This window comes from Salmo salar, chromosome ssa08 (genome assembly GCF_905237065.1).
Source record: "Salmo salar chromosome ssa08, Ssal_v3.1, whole genome shotgun sequence".
NCBI classification, from domain to species: domain Eukaryota; kingdom Metazoa; phylum Chordata; class Actinopteri; order Salmoniformes; family Salmonidae; genus Salmo; species Salmo salar.
Genome location: NC_059449.1, coordinates 27,434,180 through 27,448,722, shown reverse-complemented (window position 1 = coordinate 27,448,722; position 14,543 = coordinate 27,434,180). Strand labels below are relative to the sequence as shown.

General features: G+C 47.1%; 1 protein-coding gene across 1 annotated transcript in view; it reads left to right on the top strand.

The window, feature by feature from the left end:
* Positions 1–1,071: 1,071 nt before the first annotated feature.
* maml3 (mastermind-like transcriptional coactivator 3) overlaps positions 1,072–14,543 on the top strand; it is a 266,132-nt gene continuing 252,660 nt past the window's right edge. The window contains exon 1 of the mRNA XM_045723115.1: positions 1,072–2,284. Coding sequence (XP_045579071.1) covers positions 1,928–2,284 — 357 coding nt within the window. The 5' untranslated portion in view covers positions 1,072–1,927. The remainder of the gene's footprint in view (positions 2,285–14,543) is intronic.

Below are 14,543 nucleotides of genomic sequence, written 5' to 3'. Positions count from 1 at the left end.
ACACATCACTGACATTCTGAAATGGTCCATTCACATAGACAGTGTGGTGAAGAAGGCACAACAGCACCTCTTCAACCTCAGGAGGCTGGAGAAATTTCAGCCACAGCCTGTTCACCCCGCTACCATCTAGAAGGTGGAGTCAGTACAGGTGCATCAAAGCTGGGACTGAGAGACTGAAAAACAGCTTCTATCTCAAGGCCAGACAGTTAAATAGTCACCACTGGTCTACCTCCGCCCAGTACCCTGCCCTAAACTTTAGTCACTGTCACTAGCCGGGCATACCACCCTGTACTCAACCCTGTACCTTAGAGACTGCTGCCCTATGTACATAATCGTTGAATACTGGTCACTTTAATAATGTTTACATACTGTTTTACCCACTTCATATGTATATACTGTATTCTAGTCCAAATGTATCCTATTTAACTATTGTTTTACATATACTATTTTCTACAGATATACTACATATTCTATCCTACATATTCCAGAGATATACTATATATTCTACAGATATACTACATATTCTACAGATATACTATATATTCTACAGATACACTACATATTCCACAGATATACTACATATTCCAGAGATATACTATATATTCTACAGATATACTACATATTCTACAGATATACTATATATTCTACAGATATACTACATATTCTACAGATATACTACATATTCTACAGATATACTATATATTCTATCATAATACTGTCCATATCTATGTTCTATCATATATATATATATTCCGGACTCACATTGCTCGTCCTAATATTTCTCAATTACATTATTTTACTTTTTAGATTTGCGTGTATTGTTTTATATTGTTAGATATTACTGCACTGTTGGGAGCTAGAAACATAAGCATTTCGCTACTACACAATAACATCTGCTAAACATGTGTATGCGACCAATACACTTTGATTTGATTTGAATTGCCATTATATATTTGTGAGCTACAACATTGCTTTGACGTTGCATTGCCCGGTGGTAAGTACAGTGACCGGCCACTAGGCCTAAATGTATTGTGCTTTCATTCTACTGTTTATTCGTTACCGATCCGGCGTGGCTGGAACATGCCGCTCCACTCCGGGTTTTCCTCGGTGCCGTCGGGCTACTCACAGCCTCTAGCTGGTTTTGACTAAACTCTTGTCCTGATATCGCTCCGCTGGCATGGAGGAGGATAGGTCTTGATTATTGTGATGGTGGCAGCGAACAGCTACTAGCGACCAGCCGAGAGATCACGGACACCGCGGTGTCTTGAGGATTTCGCTGTGCACCAGTTCACGGGACCCGGATCCCCATCACGACAACTCTTCTTCACGTTCGGCTCAGGGATTTTTTTACCGACCTAACCAATGAAATGCAGCAAGTTCACGGAGCAACTCCGGAGCCCCTTCGGTTCAAACAGCAAAACTTTTTCACAAAGGACAACATAATAAAACAACGGCGAGCTCGAGGCAGCGTCGGTCTGTTATGTGTGTGAGTGGAGTTCGGGGGTAGTGATGATCGCCTGTAGCTTAATATCCGGTTGTTTCCTATGGAGTTATTACCTTTACTAATAGTCTGGCCGCGGTTGTTGTGTTGATTTACGGAGCAGCTAGCTCGGTCTTGAAGCCTTCGTGCTGGGCTATGGGATATTGTGATCGGTGTTTTTCATGAACGGGACAAGGTGATATTTGAAAACAGTGTTGAATGGTGGAGACACCGCGTCCTGTCCCGAAGGAGGGAACAGCAATCAACACCGATCACCGTTTGTTTACTGTCCTTACGGTCATTTGAATCACCCGGTCCGTCTTGTTCGTCATTTAGCCTAACTACCATCTCCCATCTCCCAGTAACATTTAGTCTAGAAGACGAAGAGACTACTTTGAGGCTTGAGGGGAAGAAAAACTTAGTCCAAAATACTAGCATTTCGGGTGAATGATGGGGGACTTTGCAACCCCCGCTGCCGCGAACGGCAGTAACATTTGCATCAACAACAATGCCATGAACCCGGGTGGAAACCCCAACAACGTGGGCATCCCCAAACACAGCACGGTAGTGGAGAGGCTACGGCAGAGGATAGAGGGGTGCAGGCGGCACCACGTCAACTGTGAGAACCGTTACCAGCAAGCCCACGCCGAGCAGCTGGAGATTGAACGGAGGGAGACGGTGAGTCTGTACCAGCGGAGCTTGGAGCAGAGGGCCAAGAAATGTGCCAACAGCAAGCATCAGAGTAAACAGCAAGACCCCGAGTCGGCGTCTTCCACGGAGCAGAGGAACAACACACTTATAGCGGTGAGTTAGAGACCGGTACCAGTCCAGGGTGTTTTAGTCTACCCTACATAGTACACACACACCACCCACCCCGCTCAGTTGGGACACAACTCCTTCACCCCCGCTGGAAAAGTTGTTGAGGACATTGTTGTAACGACGCTCAGTGAAAAGCTGTCAACTCTCTCTACGGTTGTTACAAAACAGTGTTTCAACATGCGCTTGTGTTTACTAAGTACACAGTCCACTAACGTGCAGCCAACAACTAACTCTGCGACTTGTTATATTTCCATAAAATAACTTGTGGTAGCCCTTTTTGAGGGCTATGTTGCTTAGCTTTTCGCCCGAGCTGGCGTTAGCACGGGGAGCTATGTCTCCGGGGAAAGTGTCCACAGCTCGTTGCTTCAACACTTTTTCTGGGGACTACTTGATAAGAGGATTACTTCTGAACTGTCCACGAAGTTCCACATGACTCGTTTGTTTTTGGTCGTTTAACTGTTACATTTTTCTGTGCGGAAATTTGTTGCAACATTGTTTTCCTGCTCAGCAACCATTCTCGCCCACGGTTGATCACAGTGATGCCAGCAGGTTTCAGTTGTTAACAGTAAAACACATTTCCAGCTATACTACAAACGGTCGAGAGGACTATAGTAGACTACATTTCTCCTGTCGTGATTTCTACTTGGCAGTCTCGTCAAGGTGTGTGAGAGGGAAACAGACAGAATAATAAGCTAGTAGAAGTAGACATCTTGATAAAACAAGAAGCTACCCGACAGGGACGTAGTAAACCTACAGGCTGCTGTCTGAACTTAGTTGGGGGGGGTAATGATAGACTATTCTAATACTACACTATTATGTGGATGGGCAACTTTTGCTTTTGATAGAGCTAGATGAACAGACAATGGCCAATGCATTATTGTGTATTCCGACTGTATCATGACAAATTGGACGTTTACATGCACATTAATAATTCGATATGACCCTGATTGTCATTAGGCAGATTATGCAATAGTCGTTTTATCATAATCGGTGTAAGGTCAAAATCATAGTAAGCACACGCCGAGTAAACAGTCATTATTTTTTTTATATATATTTTTGAATGTTTCGGATTATTAGGACATGTAAACGTCTTAATATAATAATTGACGATCCAGCAGTGTACTTGATCTGCGCATGTGTTGGCACCATCCGAGGGAGGGTCCCTCTTTAGCACGGCTGTTGGTTTGTGCGGTGTGAACGGTCTCTGGGATCACGACTTTAAAACCATGAGCTTCTGTGAAAAGGAGAAACCAAGAGACAATTATCTCTGTCCTTGTTCGTTCACACCTCGACCACAGCGAGTCGGAATGCGCCGACAGAGCCCCTTTTGTTGTAGCCGTGGCCAATACGCCTTTGAAATGCTAAGTGGTATCTCGTTGGCGCTCTCGTTTCTGGAGGCAACATACTAGGTAGCAAACAACAAGGAGATAACGCTACTCCCCCTCGTCCTGCCGTTTTTAACAGTCGTATGTCGCGGAGAGGCAGCGGTGATTGCGATAGAAAAACGACCTCCCGCTTCGGGTGGACATTTAACCGAACCGCCCAGTAGCTATTCTTAAGGAAACAGTAGCACCATTTTATTTCTTTTATTTTCACTCTCTCTTCAATCTCCCTTTCCCTGCCTGAGCCCAGAAAGACACCAACTACTGGGCTGCAGCTAGATGGCTCTATGTATTCACTCTATATGTTGCAAAGCAAACCAAGGCTCAGTCAGTAGCTTACAGAACTATACATTCATCAAGTCAAATCCAATTTTATTGGTTACATACACGTGATTAGCAGACGTTATTGCGGGTGTAGCGAAATGCTTGTGTTTCTAGCTCCCACAGTGCAGTAATATCTAACAAGTAATATCTAACAAATTACACAACATATACACACATCTAAGTAGGTATTAATTAAGACTGTATGGATGAGCGATGTCAGAGCAGAACGGATTACGGTACTGTAGAATAGTATTGAAGTGCGCGTGAAATGGTCGCTCTGTAGAGCCCTGCAAAACGGCTTGCAACCCAAATGGCAGCCTCTTCCATGTGGCTCTGGTCAAAAGTAGTGCACTAAATAGGGAATCGGGTGCCATTTGGGATGGAGCCTAGGTTCTCTCTCTCGCCCCATAAGGTCCCAGACACACCCGTGGGGAGGCACGACAGCCCCTGTAATTATGGTAAACATTAGGGATCTATTAGAGTGAGAGGGAACCCTTTGGATTTCATGCTGCCTTTACCCATCAGCCACCACTATTACAGGCTTAGGAAGGTCTCCTCTGTGGTAGTCTCTTCTCACAGCCGTTGAGCCCTGAGTCTGGCGAGAGAGACTGTCTCTTTGGAGATGAGAGTAGACTACCTCAGTGCAAGAAGTCATATGAACAGCCTACTACCATGTCTGGGATCATGTCCTCAGAAGGCTATTTGCCTTTTCAAGTGGTCTAATAATCAGTGATATCTAGGTAGTGTATATTGTTATGAGTAGTAGTGTAGAATAGGACATTTTATACAGTGAGTGACACCAATATTAATCAACATGTACATTACATCAGCTCATATCGGAGGGCAGATTCTCTCTCCTCTCCAGTCCTACACACCTGTCCCTCCTGTCTGTCTCTCTCTCCAGTCCTACACACCTGTCTGTCTGTCTGTCTGTCTGTCTGTCTGTCTGTCTGTCTGTCTGTCTGTCTGTCTGTCTGTCTGTCTGTCTGTCTGTCTGTCTGTCTGTCTGTCTGTCGGTCGGTCGGTCGGTCGGTCGGTCGATCTGTCTGTCTGTCGGTCGGGGTCTCTGTCCCTCGTTCCTCCACCAGAGGTGAAGTGTTACCACTCTACCATTGTATTCTCTTAGTGTTTCTGAGTTGTTCTCTCTGGGAGGTTCCGTGGCTCGTTCCACAGCGGTGTGTTGAAGCTGACTGGAGAGCAGTGTGTTATAGGTCAGTAGTGTAACCCTCAGGTTATAACTAGTCTAATACTCAGGGAGGGGTTATAAACCCTTTATTAGCAGTCTACACAGTAGAGAAACATTCAGGTTTACAGAACTGTGGGTGTGTAGTGTTGGACACAGACATGCCAGCTCAGGCCAGAGTTAGTATCTGTCCCGCGACTCCTATCCTTGGCATGCACTCTGTTATGGAAAGATCCACACACTCTCTCCTGGCAGAATGGATGGAGTGTGGGTGGCTGAGTTTCATTCATTTTCTGTCCCACTGAGGTGTTCCTCTTCCTCTGCTCTCCTCCCTTCCTCTTCCCCTCATGGTCTTCTCCTCTCCTCTCCCCTCTGACTCTACCTCTCTACCATTCTCCTCTCCTCTCCCCTCTGACTCTACCTCTCTACCATTCTCCTCTCCCCTCTGACTCTACCTCTCTACCATTCTCCTCTCCTCTCCCCTCTGACTCTACCTCTCTACCATTCTCCTCTCCTCTCCCCTCTGACTCTACCTCTCTACCATTCTCCTCTCCTCTCCCCTCTTACTCTACCTCTCTACCATTCTCCTCTCCCCTCTGACTCTACCTCTCTACCATTCTCCTCTCCCCTCTGACTCTACCTCTCTACCATTCTCCTCTCCCCTCTGACTCTACCTCTCTACCATTCTCCTCTCCCCTCTGACTCTACCTCTCTACCATTCTCCTCTCCTCTCCCCTCTGACTCTACCTCTACCATTCTCCTCTCCTCTCCCCTCTGACTCTACCTCTCTACCATTCTCCTCTCCTCTCCCCTCTGACTCTACCTCTCTACCATTCTCCTCTCCTCTCCCCTCTGACTCTACCTCTCTACCATTCTCCTCTCCCCTCTGACTCTACCTCTCTACCATTCTCCTCTCTTCCTATCCTTTCCCTTCTTCTACTCTCTTCCTAACTTTTTCCTCCCCCTCCAGTGTCCCTCCCCCTCTCCTCCTATCCTTCCCTCCCCTCCCTCCCCCTCCTATCCTCCCCCTCCAGTGTCCCTCCCCCTATCATCCTCCTCCTATCCTCCCCCTCCAGTGTCCCTCCTCCTCCTCCTATCCTCCCCCTCCAGTGTCCCTCCCCCTCTCCTCCTCCCCTGCTATCCGGTGTCAGTATTATCTAAAGTGGTGGTGGTATTGTTAATACAGTCTGGGACCGCTGCCCACTAGCTATATTTAACCCAGTGAGCTGGCATGGAGCTGGCACACACACACACACACACTGAGGAGGCCCATGGACGTCTAGGAGGCCCGTGGACGCCGACATCACACACACAGTGTACAACCCGCCAAACTACAACCTCAGTCACAACAGGGCTTAGAGCTGTGGTGTTCTCTCTCTCTTCATATTCTACTGTTTTCTCTCTCTCTGGGATTCCTCTCTCTCTCTCTGGCTCTCCCCTCCTCCTTTCGGTGTCTCTCCTCCTCCTCCTCCTCCTCTCTACCTCTCTCTGTTTCATACCCCCCTCTCCTTCTCTCTCTCTGGCTCTCCCCTCCTCCTTTCGGTGTCTCTCCTCCTCCTCTCTACCTCTCTCTGTTTCATACCCCCCTCTCCTTCTCTCTCTCTGGCTCTCCCCTCCTCCTTTCGGTGTCTCTCCTCCTCCTCTCTACCTCTCTCTGTTTCATACCCCCCTCTCCTTCTCTCTCTCTGGCTCTCCCCTCCTCCTTTCGGTGTCTCTCCTCCTCCTCTCCTTCTCTCTCTCTGGCTCTCCCCTCCTCCTTTCGGTGTCTCTCCTCCTCCTCTCTACCTCTCTCTGTTTCATACCCCCTCTCCTTCTCTCTCTCTGGCTCTCCCCTCCTCCTTTCGGTGTCTCTCCTCCTCCTCTCTACCTCTCTCTGTTTCATACCCCCTCTCCTTCTCTCTCTCTCTCTGGATGTTTTTAATTTGGCCAGGCTATGTGACCACATTCCCCTCCTTCCAGGCATGTTGACATGTTCATCAGGCCGGCCTGCACCCTGTACTAGGCCTCTCTCCACAGCCTCACACTGTGTACACAGAGAACTGTGTGTATGTGTCCCTGTGTGTGTGTGCGTGTTATGTTCTTCACTAAAATACCTCTGTGGATAGTAGTGCCAACAATGGCCAAAGTCCCAGCAGAGAAGAATGTGTATTGAAGACTTCTTCGTCTACTTGCTAGACTAGATACATCCTGGGCCTGACTATTCGACCACAACAGGGGATTTCCACACAGGCCTGTGTGTTGGAGGTGATTGAGTGGATCACATCTTGTTCTACAGTAGGGCTTTGATGACCCATTAGTGTTTGTGTGAGACTGTGTGTGTGTTGAATGTAACAAGTGTGAAAACATAGTGTGTGTTTGAATGCTCTTTATGCACCTGAAGACACTGTGTTGTTTGTGTTGTGTTGTTGTGACTGTTGAACCGTAGCAACATCACAGGAGAATAGCTGAACACACCTGAAGACACTGTGTTGTTTGTGTTGTTGTGACTGTTGAACCGTAGCAACATCACAGGAGAATAGCTGAACACACCTGAAGACACTGTGTTGTTTGTGTTGTGTTGTTGTGACTGTTGAACCGTAGAAACATCACAGGAGAATAGCTGAACACACCTGAAGACACTGTGTTGTTTGTGTTGTTGTGACTGTTGAACCGTAGCAACATCACAGGAGAATAGCTGAACACACCTGAAGACACTGTGTTGTTTGTGTTGTTGTGACTGTTGAACCGTAGCAACATCACAGGAGAATAGCTGAACACACCTGAAGACACTGTGTTGTTGTGTTGTGTTGTTGTGACTGTTGAACCGTAGCAACATCACAGGAGAATAGCTGAACACACCTGAAGACACTGTGTTGTTTGTGTTGTGTTGTTGTGACTGTTGAACCGTAGTAACATCACAGGAGAATAGCTGAACACACCTGAAGACACTGTGTTGTTTGTGTTGTGTTGTTGTGACTGTTGAACCGTAGTAACATCACAGGAGAATAGCTGAACACACCTGAAGACACTGTGTTGTTGTGTTGTTGTGACTGTTGAACCGTAGCAACATCACAGGAGAATAGCTGAACACACCTGAAGACACTGTGTTGTTTGTGTTGTTGTGACTGTTGAACCGTAGCAACATCACAGGAGAATAGCTGAACACACCTGAAGACACTGTGTTGTTGTGTTGTGGTGACTGTTGAACCGTAGCAACATCACAGGAGAATAGCTGAACACACCTGAAGACACTGTGTTGTTTGTGTTGTTGTGACTGTTGAACCGTAGCAACATCACAGGAGAATAGCTGAACACACCTGAAGACACTGTGTTGTTGTGTTGTGGTGACTGTTGAACCGTAGCAACATCACAGGAGAATAGCTGAACACACCTGAAGACACTGTGTTGTTGTGTTGTGTTGTTGTGACTGTTGAACTGTAGCAACATCACAGGAGAATAGCTGAACACACCTGAAGACACTGTGTTGTTTGTGTTGTGTTGTTGTGACTGTTGAACCGTAGTAACATCACAGGAGAATAGCTGAACACACCTGAAGACACTGTGTTGTTTGTGTTGTGTTGTTGTGACTGTTGAACCGTAGTAACATCACAGGAGAATAGCTGAACACACCTGAAGACACTGTGTTGTTGTGTTGTTGTGACTGTTGAACCGTAGCAACATCACAGGAGAATAGCTGAACACACCTGAAGACACTGTGTTGTTTGTGTTGTTGTGACTGTTGAACCGTAGCAACATCACAGGAGAATAGCTGAACACACCTGAAGACACTGTGTTGTTGTGTTGTGGTGACTGTTGAACCGTAGCAACATCACAGGAGAATAGCTGAACACACCTGAAGACACTGTGTTGTTTGTGTTGTTGTGACTGTTGAACCGTAGCAACATCACAGGAGAATAGCTGAACACACCTGAAGACACTGTGTTGTTGTGTTGTGGTGACTGTTGAACCGTAGCAACATCACAGGAGAATAGCTGAACACACCTGAAGACACTGTGTTGTTGTGTTGTGTTGTTGTGACTGTTGAACTGTAGCAACATCACAGGAGAATAGCTGAACACACCTGAAGACACTGTGTTGTTTGTGTTGTGGTGACTGTTGAACTGTAGCAACATCACAGGAGAATAGCTGAACACACCTGAAGACACTGTGTTGTTTGTGTTGTGTTGTTGTGACTGTTGAACCGTAGTAACATCACAGGAGAATAGCTGAACACACCTGAAGACACTGTGTTGTTGTGACTGTTGAACTGTAGCAACATCACAGGAGAATAGCTGCTGAAGACACTCACTGGCAGACAAGGATCATTCCATGTTTACATACACGACGCAGGTTCTCACACACACACACACACACACACACACACACACACACACACACACACACACACACAGAAATGTGAGGTGTTGTGTGTAGATTGAGGATTTTATTTGATTTAATCAATTTTAGAATAAGGCTGTAACGTAACAAAATATGGAAAAAGGGAAGGGGTCTGAATACTTTCCGAATGCACTGTGTACACACACACACACACACACACACACACACACACACACACACACACACACACACACACACACACACACACACACACACACACACACACACGTACATAGAGAGAAGACAGCTACACATCCATCTACATGTCCCATGCCTGACCTAGATATAGGGGTGGCAGGGAGCCTCGAGGTTACAGCATTGGCCCCGTAACCAAAAGGTTGCTGGTTTGAATCCCAGAGCCGGCAACGTAAAAAATCAGCTGCTGTGCCCTTGACCAAGTCTCTTAACCCTGGCCGTGACCCCACTGGCTGCAGGTATCTCAGGGGGAGTTGGGATATGAAGAACCACTGTTCTGTTCCAGACTTGTACAAGTGTCTAACAGGACAAATGTAAACACCCCCATGTTGTTGAGGCTTGTTTTATTAGTGTGATTAGCCAGTTAGCTATCAGCTAGCTGTGTGTCTTGTGTCTGAGATGTAGCCCCACTTTACATTATTGATGCTGGCCAACCGCTCCTGACACACACACACGTTAATTATGAATGACCCAGTTCCCAGTCCACTATGTTATATATGGTGTGTACAGAGCATTCAGAAAGTATTCAGACCCCTTTTACTTTTCCACATTTTGTTAAATTACAGCTTTTTTCTAAAATTGATTAAATGAAACAGAAATGCCCTCAATCTACACACAACATCCCAGAATGACATCGCAGTACCCCAGAATGACATCGCAGTACCCCAGAATGACATCGCAGTACCCCAGAATGACATCGCGGTACCCCAGAATGACATCGCGGTACCCCAGAATGACATCGCGGTACCCCAGAATGACATGTACCCCAGAATGACATCGCGGTACCCCAGAATGACATCGCGGTACCCCAGAATGACATCGCGGTACCCCAGAATGACATCGCGGTACCCCAGAATGACATCGCGGTACCCCAGAATGACATCGCGGTACCCCAGAATGACATCCTGGTACCCCAGAATGACATCCTGGTACCCCAGAATGACATCCTGGTACCCCAGAATGACATCACGGTACCCCAGAATGACATCGCGGTACCCCCAGAATGACATCGCGGTACCCCCAGAATGACATCGCGGTACCCCCAGAATGACATCGCGGTACCCCCAGAATGACATCGCGGTACCCCCAGAATGACATCGCGGTACCCCAGAATGACATCCTGGTACCCCAGAATGACATCGCGGTACCCCAGAATGACATCGCGGTACCCCAGAATGACATCCTGGTACCCCAGAATGACATCGCAGTACCCCCAGAATGACATCGCAGTACCCCCAGAATGACATCGCAGTACCCCCAGAATGACATCGCAGTACCCCAGAATGACATCGCAGTACCCCCAGAATGACATCGCAGTACCCCAGAATGACATCGCAGTACCCCAGAATGACATCGCAGTACCCCAGAATGACATCGCTATACCCCATAATGACATCACAATACCCCATAATGACAAAGCAAAAACAGGTTTTTAGACATTTTTGCCATTTTATAAAAAATTATGGAAATGTCACATTTCCATAAGTATTCAGACCCTTAACTCAGTACTTTGTTGAAGCACCTTTGGCAGTGATTACAGCCTTGAGTCTTCTTGGGTATGACGCTACCAGCTTGGCACACCTGTATTGGGGAGTTTCTCCCATTCTTCTCTGCAGATCCTCTCAGGTTCTGTCAGGTTGGATGGGGAGTGATGCTACACAGCTATTTTCAGGACTCTCCAGAGATGTTAGATCAGGTTCATGTCCGGGCTCTGGCTGGGCAGCTCAAGGACATTTAGAGACTTGTCCTGAAGCCACTCCTGCGTTGTCTTGGATGTGTGCTTAGGGTCATTGTCCTCTTGGAAGGTGAACCCTCGTCTGAGAGCTCTAGAGCAGGTTTTCATCAAGGATCTCTCAGTACTTTGCTCCGTTCATCTTTCCCTCAATCCTGACTAGTCTCCTAGTCCCTGCAACTGAAAAACACCCCCACAGCATGATGCTGCCTCCACCATGCTTCACCGTAGGGATGGTGCCAGGTTTCCTCCAGACGTGATGCTTGGCATTCAGGCCAAATACTTACATTTTGGTTTCTTCAGACCAGAGAATCTTGTTTATCATGGTCAGAGTCCTTTAGGTGTCTTTTGGCAAACTCCAAGCGGCCTGTCATGTGCCTTTTACTGAGGAGTGGCTTCCGTCTGGACACTCTACCGTAAATGCCTGATTGGTGCAGAGATGGTTGTCCTTCTGGAAGGTTCTCCCATCTCCACAGAGGAACTCTGGAGCTCTGTCAGTGACCATTGTGGTTTTGGTCACATCCCAGACCAACCTCCCACCTGGCTCAGTTTGGCTGGGCGGCCAGCTCTAGGAAGAGTCTCGGTGGTTCCAATCTTCTTCCATTTAATATTGATGGAGGCCACTGTGTTCTTGGGGACCTTCAATGCTGCACGCTTTCTTGGTACCCTTCCCCAGATCTGTGCCTCGACACAATTCTGTCTCGGAGCTCAACGTTTAATTCCCATGACCTCATGGCTTGGTTTTTGCTCTGACCTTATATAGACAGGTGTGTGCCTTTCCTAATCATGTCCAATCAATAAAATGTACACACAGGTGGACTCCAATCAAGGATGATCAATGGAAACAGGATGCACCTGAGCTCAATTTCGAGTCTCATAGCAAAGGGTCTGAATACTTATGTAGATAAGGTATTTTTGTTTTTAATTTGCAAACATTTTGCTTTGTCATTTATAGGGTATTGATGAGTTAAAATGTATTTAATCTGTTTTAGAACAAGGCTGTAACAAAATGTAGGAAAAAATCACGGGGTCTGAATACTTTCCAAATGCACTGTATGTGTGTGGTGGCTTTTCAGGAAATGTGTATCATCTGTTATGATTGGACATCAGGGCTTCCTCTCTCCCCAGTCCATCATCTGACTCGCTGTGAGCAGAACCATCTACTCAGTAACACTAACTGTTACCCTCCTGGTGGCCTTGTGTTTGGTTCATTATGTCAATACTAGCAACACTAAACCCAGAGATATGGTGTTGAGGTTTACACACACACACACACACACACACACACACCACACACACACACACACACCACAGAGTGTGTCGTCACCCTGTGTAGCATGAGGCAGATGGGACACAGTGGACATCAGCTTGGCTCTGAGGGACATGTGCTGCTAACACAATCCATATGACAGGATTCCTCTCTCTCCTCTTTACCTCTCCCTCTTTCCTCTCTACCTCTCCTCTCTACATCTCCTCTTTACCTCTCCCTCTTTCCTCTACCTCTCTCTACCTCTCTACCTCTCCTCTCTACCTCTCCTCTCTACCTCTCCTCTCTTCATCTCCCCTTTACCTCTCCCCTCTACCTCTCCTCTCTCTCTACCTCTCTCTCCCCCCTCTCCTGTCCTCCCGTCCACCCCCAGAGGTGATCTCTTGTTCATCCTAGCTGGCTTAGTCCACTAAAGCTCTCTCTGCTCTTCGCGCCCACGACAACCGAGAGGCCAAATCCTCATCTAAGTAGGAATTACTCTGCAGGCTCCGGTTTACCTAGCTACCTGTGTACACACACACACACCAAACCAACACACACACACACACACACACACACACACACACACACACACACACACACACACAATACACATACACATACACACACACCCAAACCAAACCAACATGAACACCCTGACTGTGTGTGTCCTCTGTGTCTCTGTGATGTTATTCCTGCAGGAGAAACACCTTCTTGTCAAACTCCTCCATTACTTTTTTTATCAACGTTCCTTGCGAGTGTGTGTGTCTGCGTGCAAGTGGGTGTGTCTACGTGAGAGCACGTGTGTGTGTGTGTGTGTGTGTGTGTGTGTCCCTGTGCCTCTGCGTGCTTGTTAGTGTATGTGTGGTGCCCTAGGCTGCATCAACAGCCAGTAATTGTGCTACAGTGGGTACTGCAGAAACACTGCCTGAGAAACAACACATTATCTGATAATACTGCAGAGACAATATGAAGAAAAAACATTGAGGGGAGAGAGAGAGTCTTTTGGACAGGAGAAGAAGTGACACGTTTGGGACCTGTTTGAAAGTGATTGTCCCTTTTTGATGTAAATGTTGTGGTTCTGAGTAGGAGGAGTGGTTGGTTGGTTGAAAAAGGAGGATTGCTCTTTATCATTATAATTCATATTTCTAGATTTCCATAATTCTCTATCCCTCTTTCCCTCCTCTCTAGTCTTTCTCCTCCCTCGCATTTCTCTCTCTCTCGTCCTCCCTGTTCTCATCTCTCCATCATCCTCTCTCTCTCTCTCTCTCTCTCTCGTCCTCCCTATTCCCATCTCTCATCCTCTCTCTCTCTCTCTCTCTCTCTCTCTCTCGTCCTCCCTGTTCTCATCTCTCCATCATCCTCTCTCTCTCTCTCGTCCTCCCTGTTCTCATCTCTCCATCATCATCCTCTCTCTCTCTCCTCTGTGAGCAGCCCAGTCAGGCTGTAGTGTGTTAACGACTTCCTGGTAGCATCCTAAAATAGCCCTGATAACAATCACAAACAAGGAAGAGAACAGGTCTGACGTCTCACCCCCCCCCTCCTCTCTCTGTCCTTCCAGATAAACAGTTGTTTGCTTTGGGGAGAAGAGGAAGGAGAAAAAATACTCTTCCTCTCACATTCTCTGTGTGTCTTTCCCCCCTCTTTTTCTCTCGCTCTCTCCTCGTCTCTGTCTCTCTGCCCTCTCTCTGCCCTCTCTCTGCCCTCTCTCTGCCCTCTCTCTGCCCTCTCTCTGCCCTCTCTCTGTCCTCTCTCTGTCCTCTCTCTGCCCTCTCTCTGCCCTCTCTCTGTCCTCTCTCTGCCCT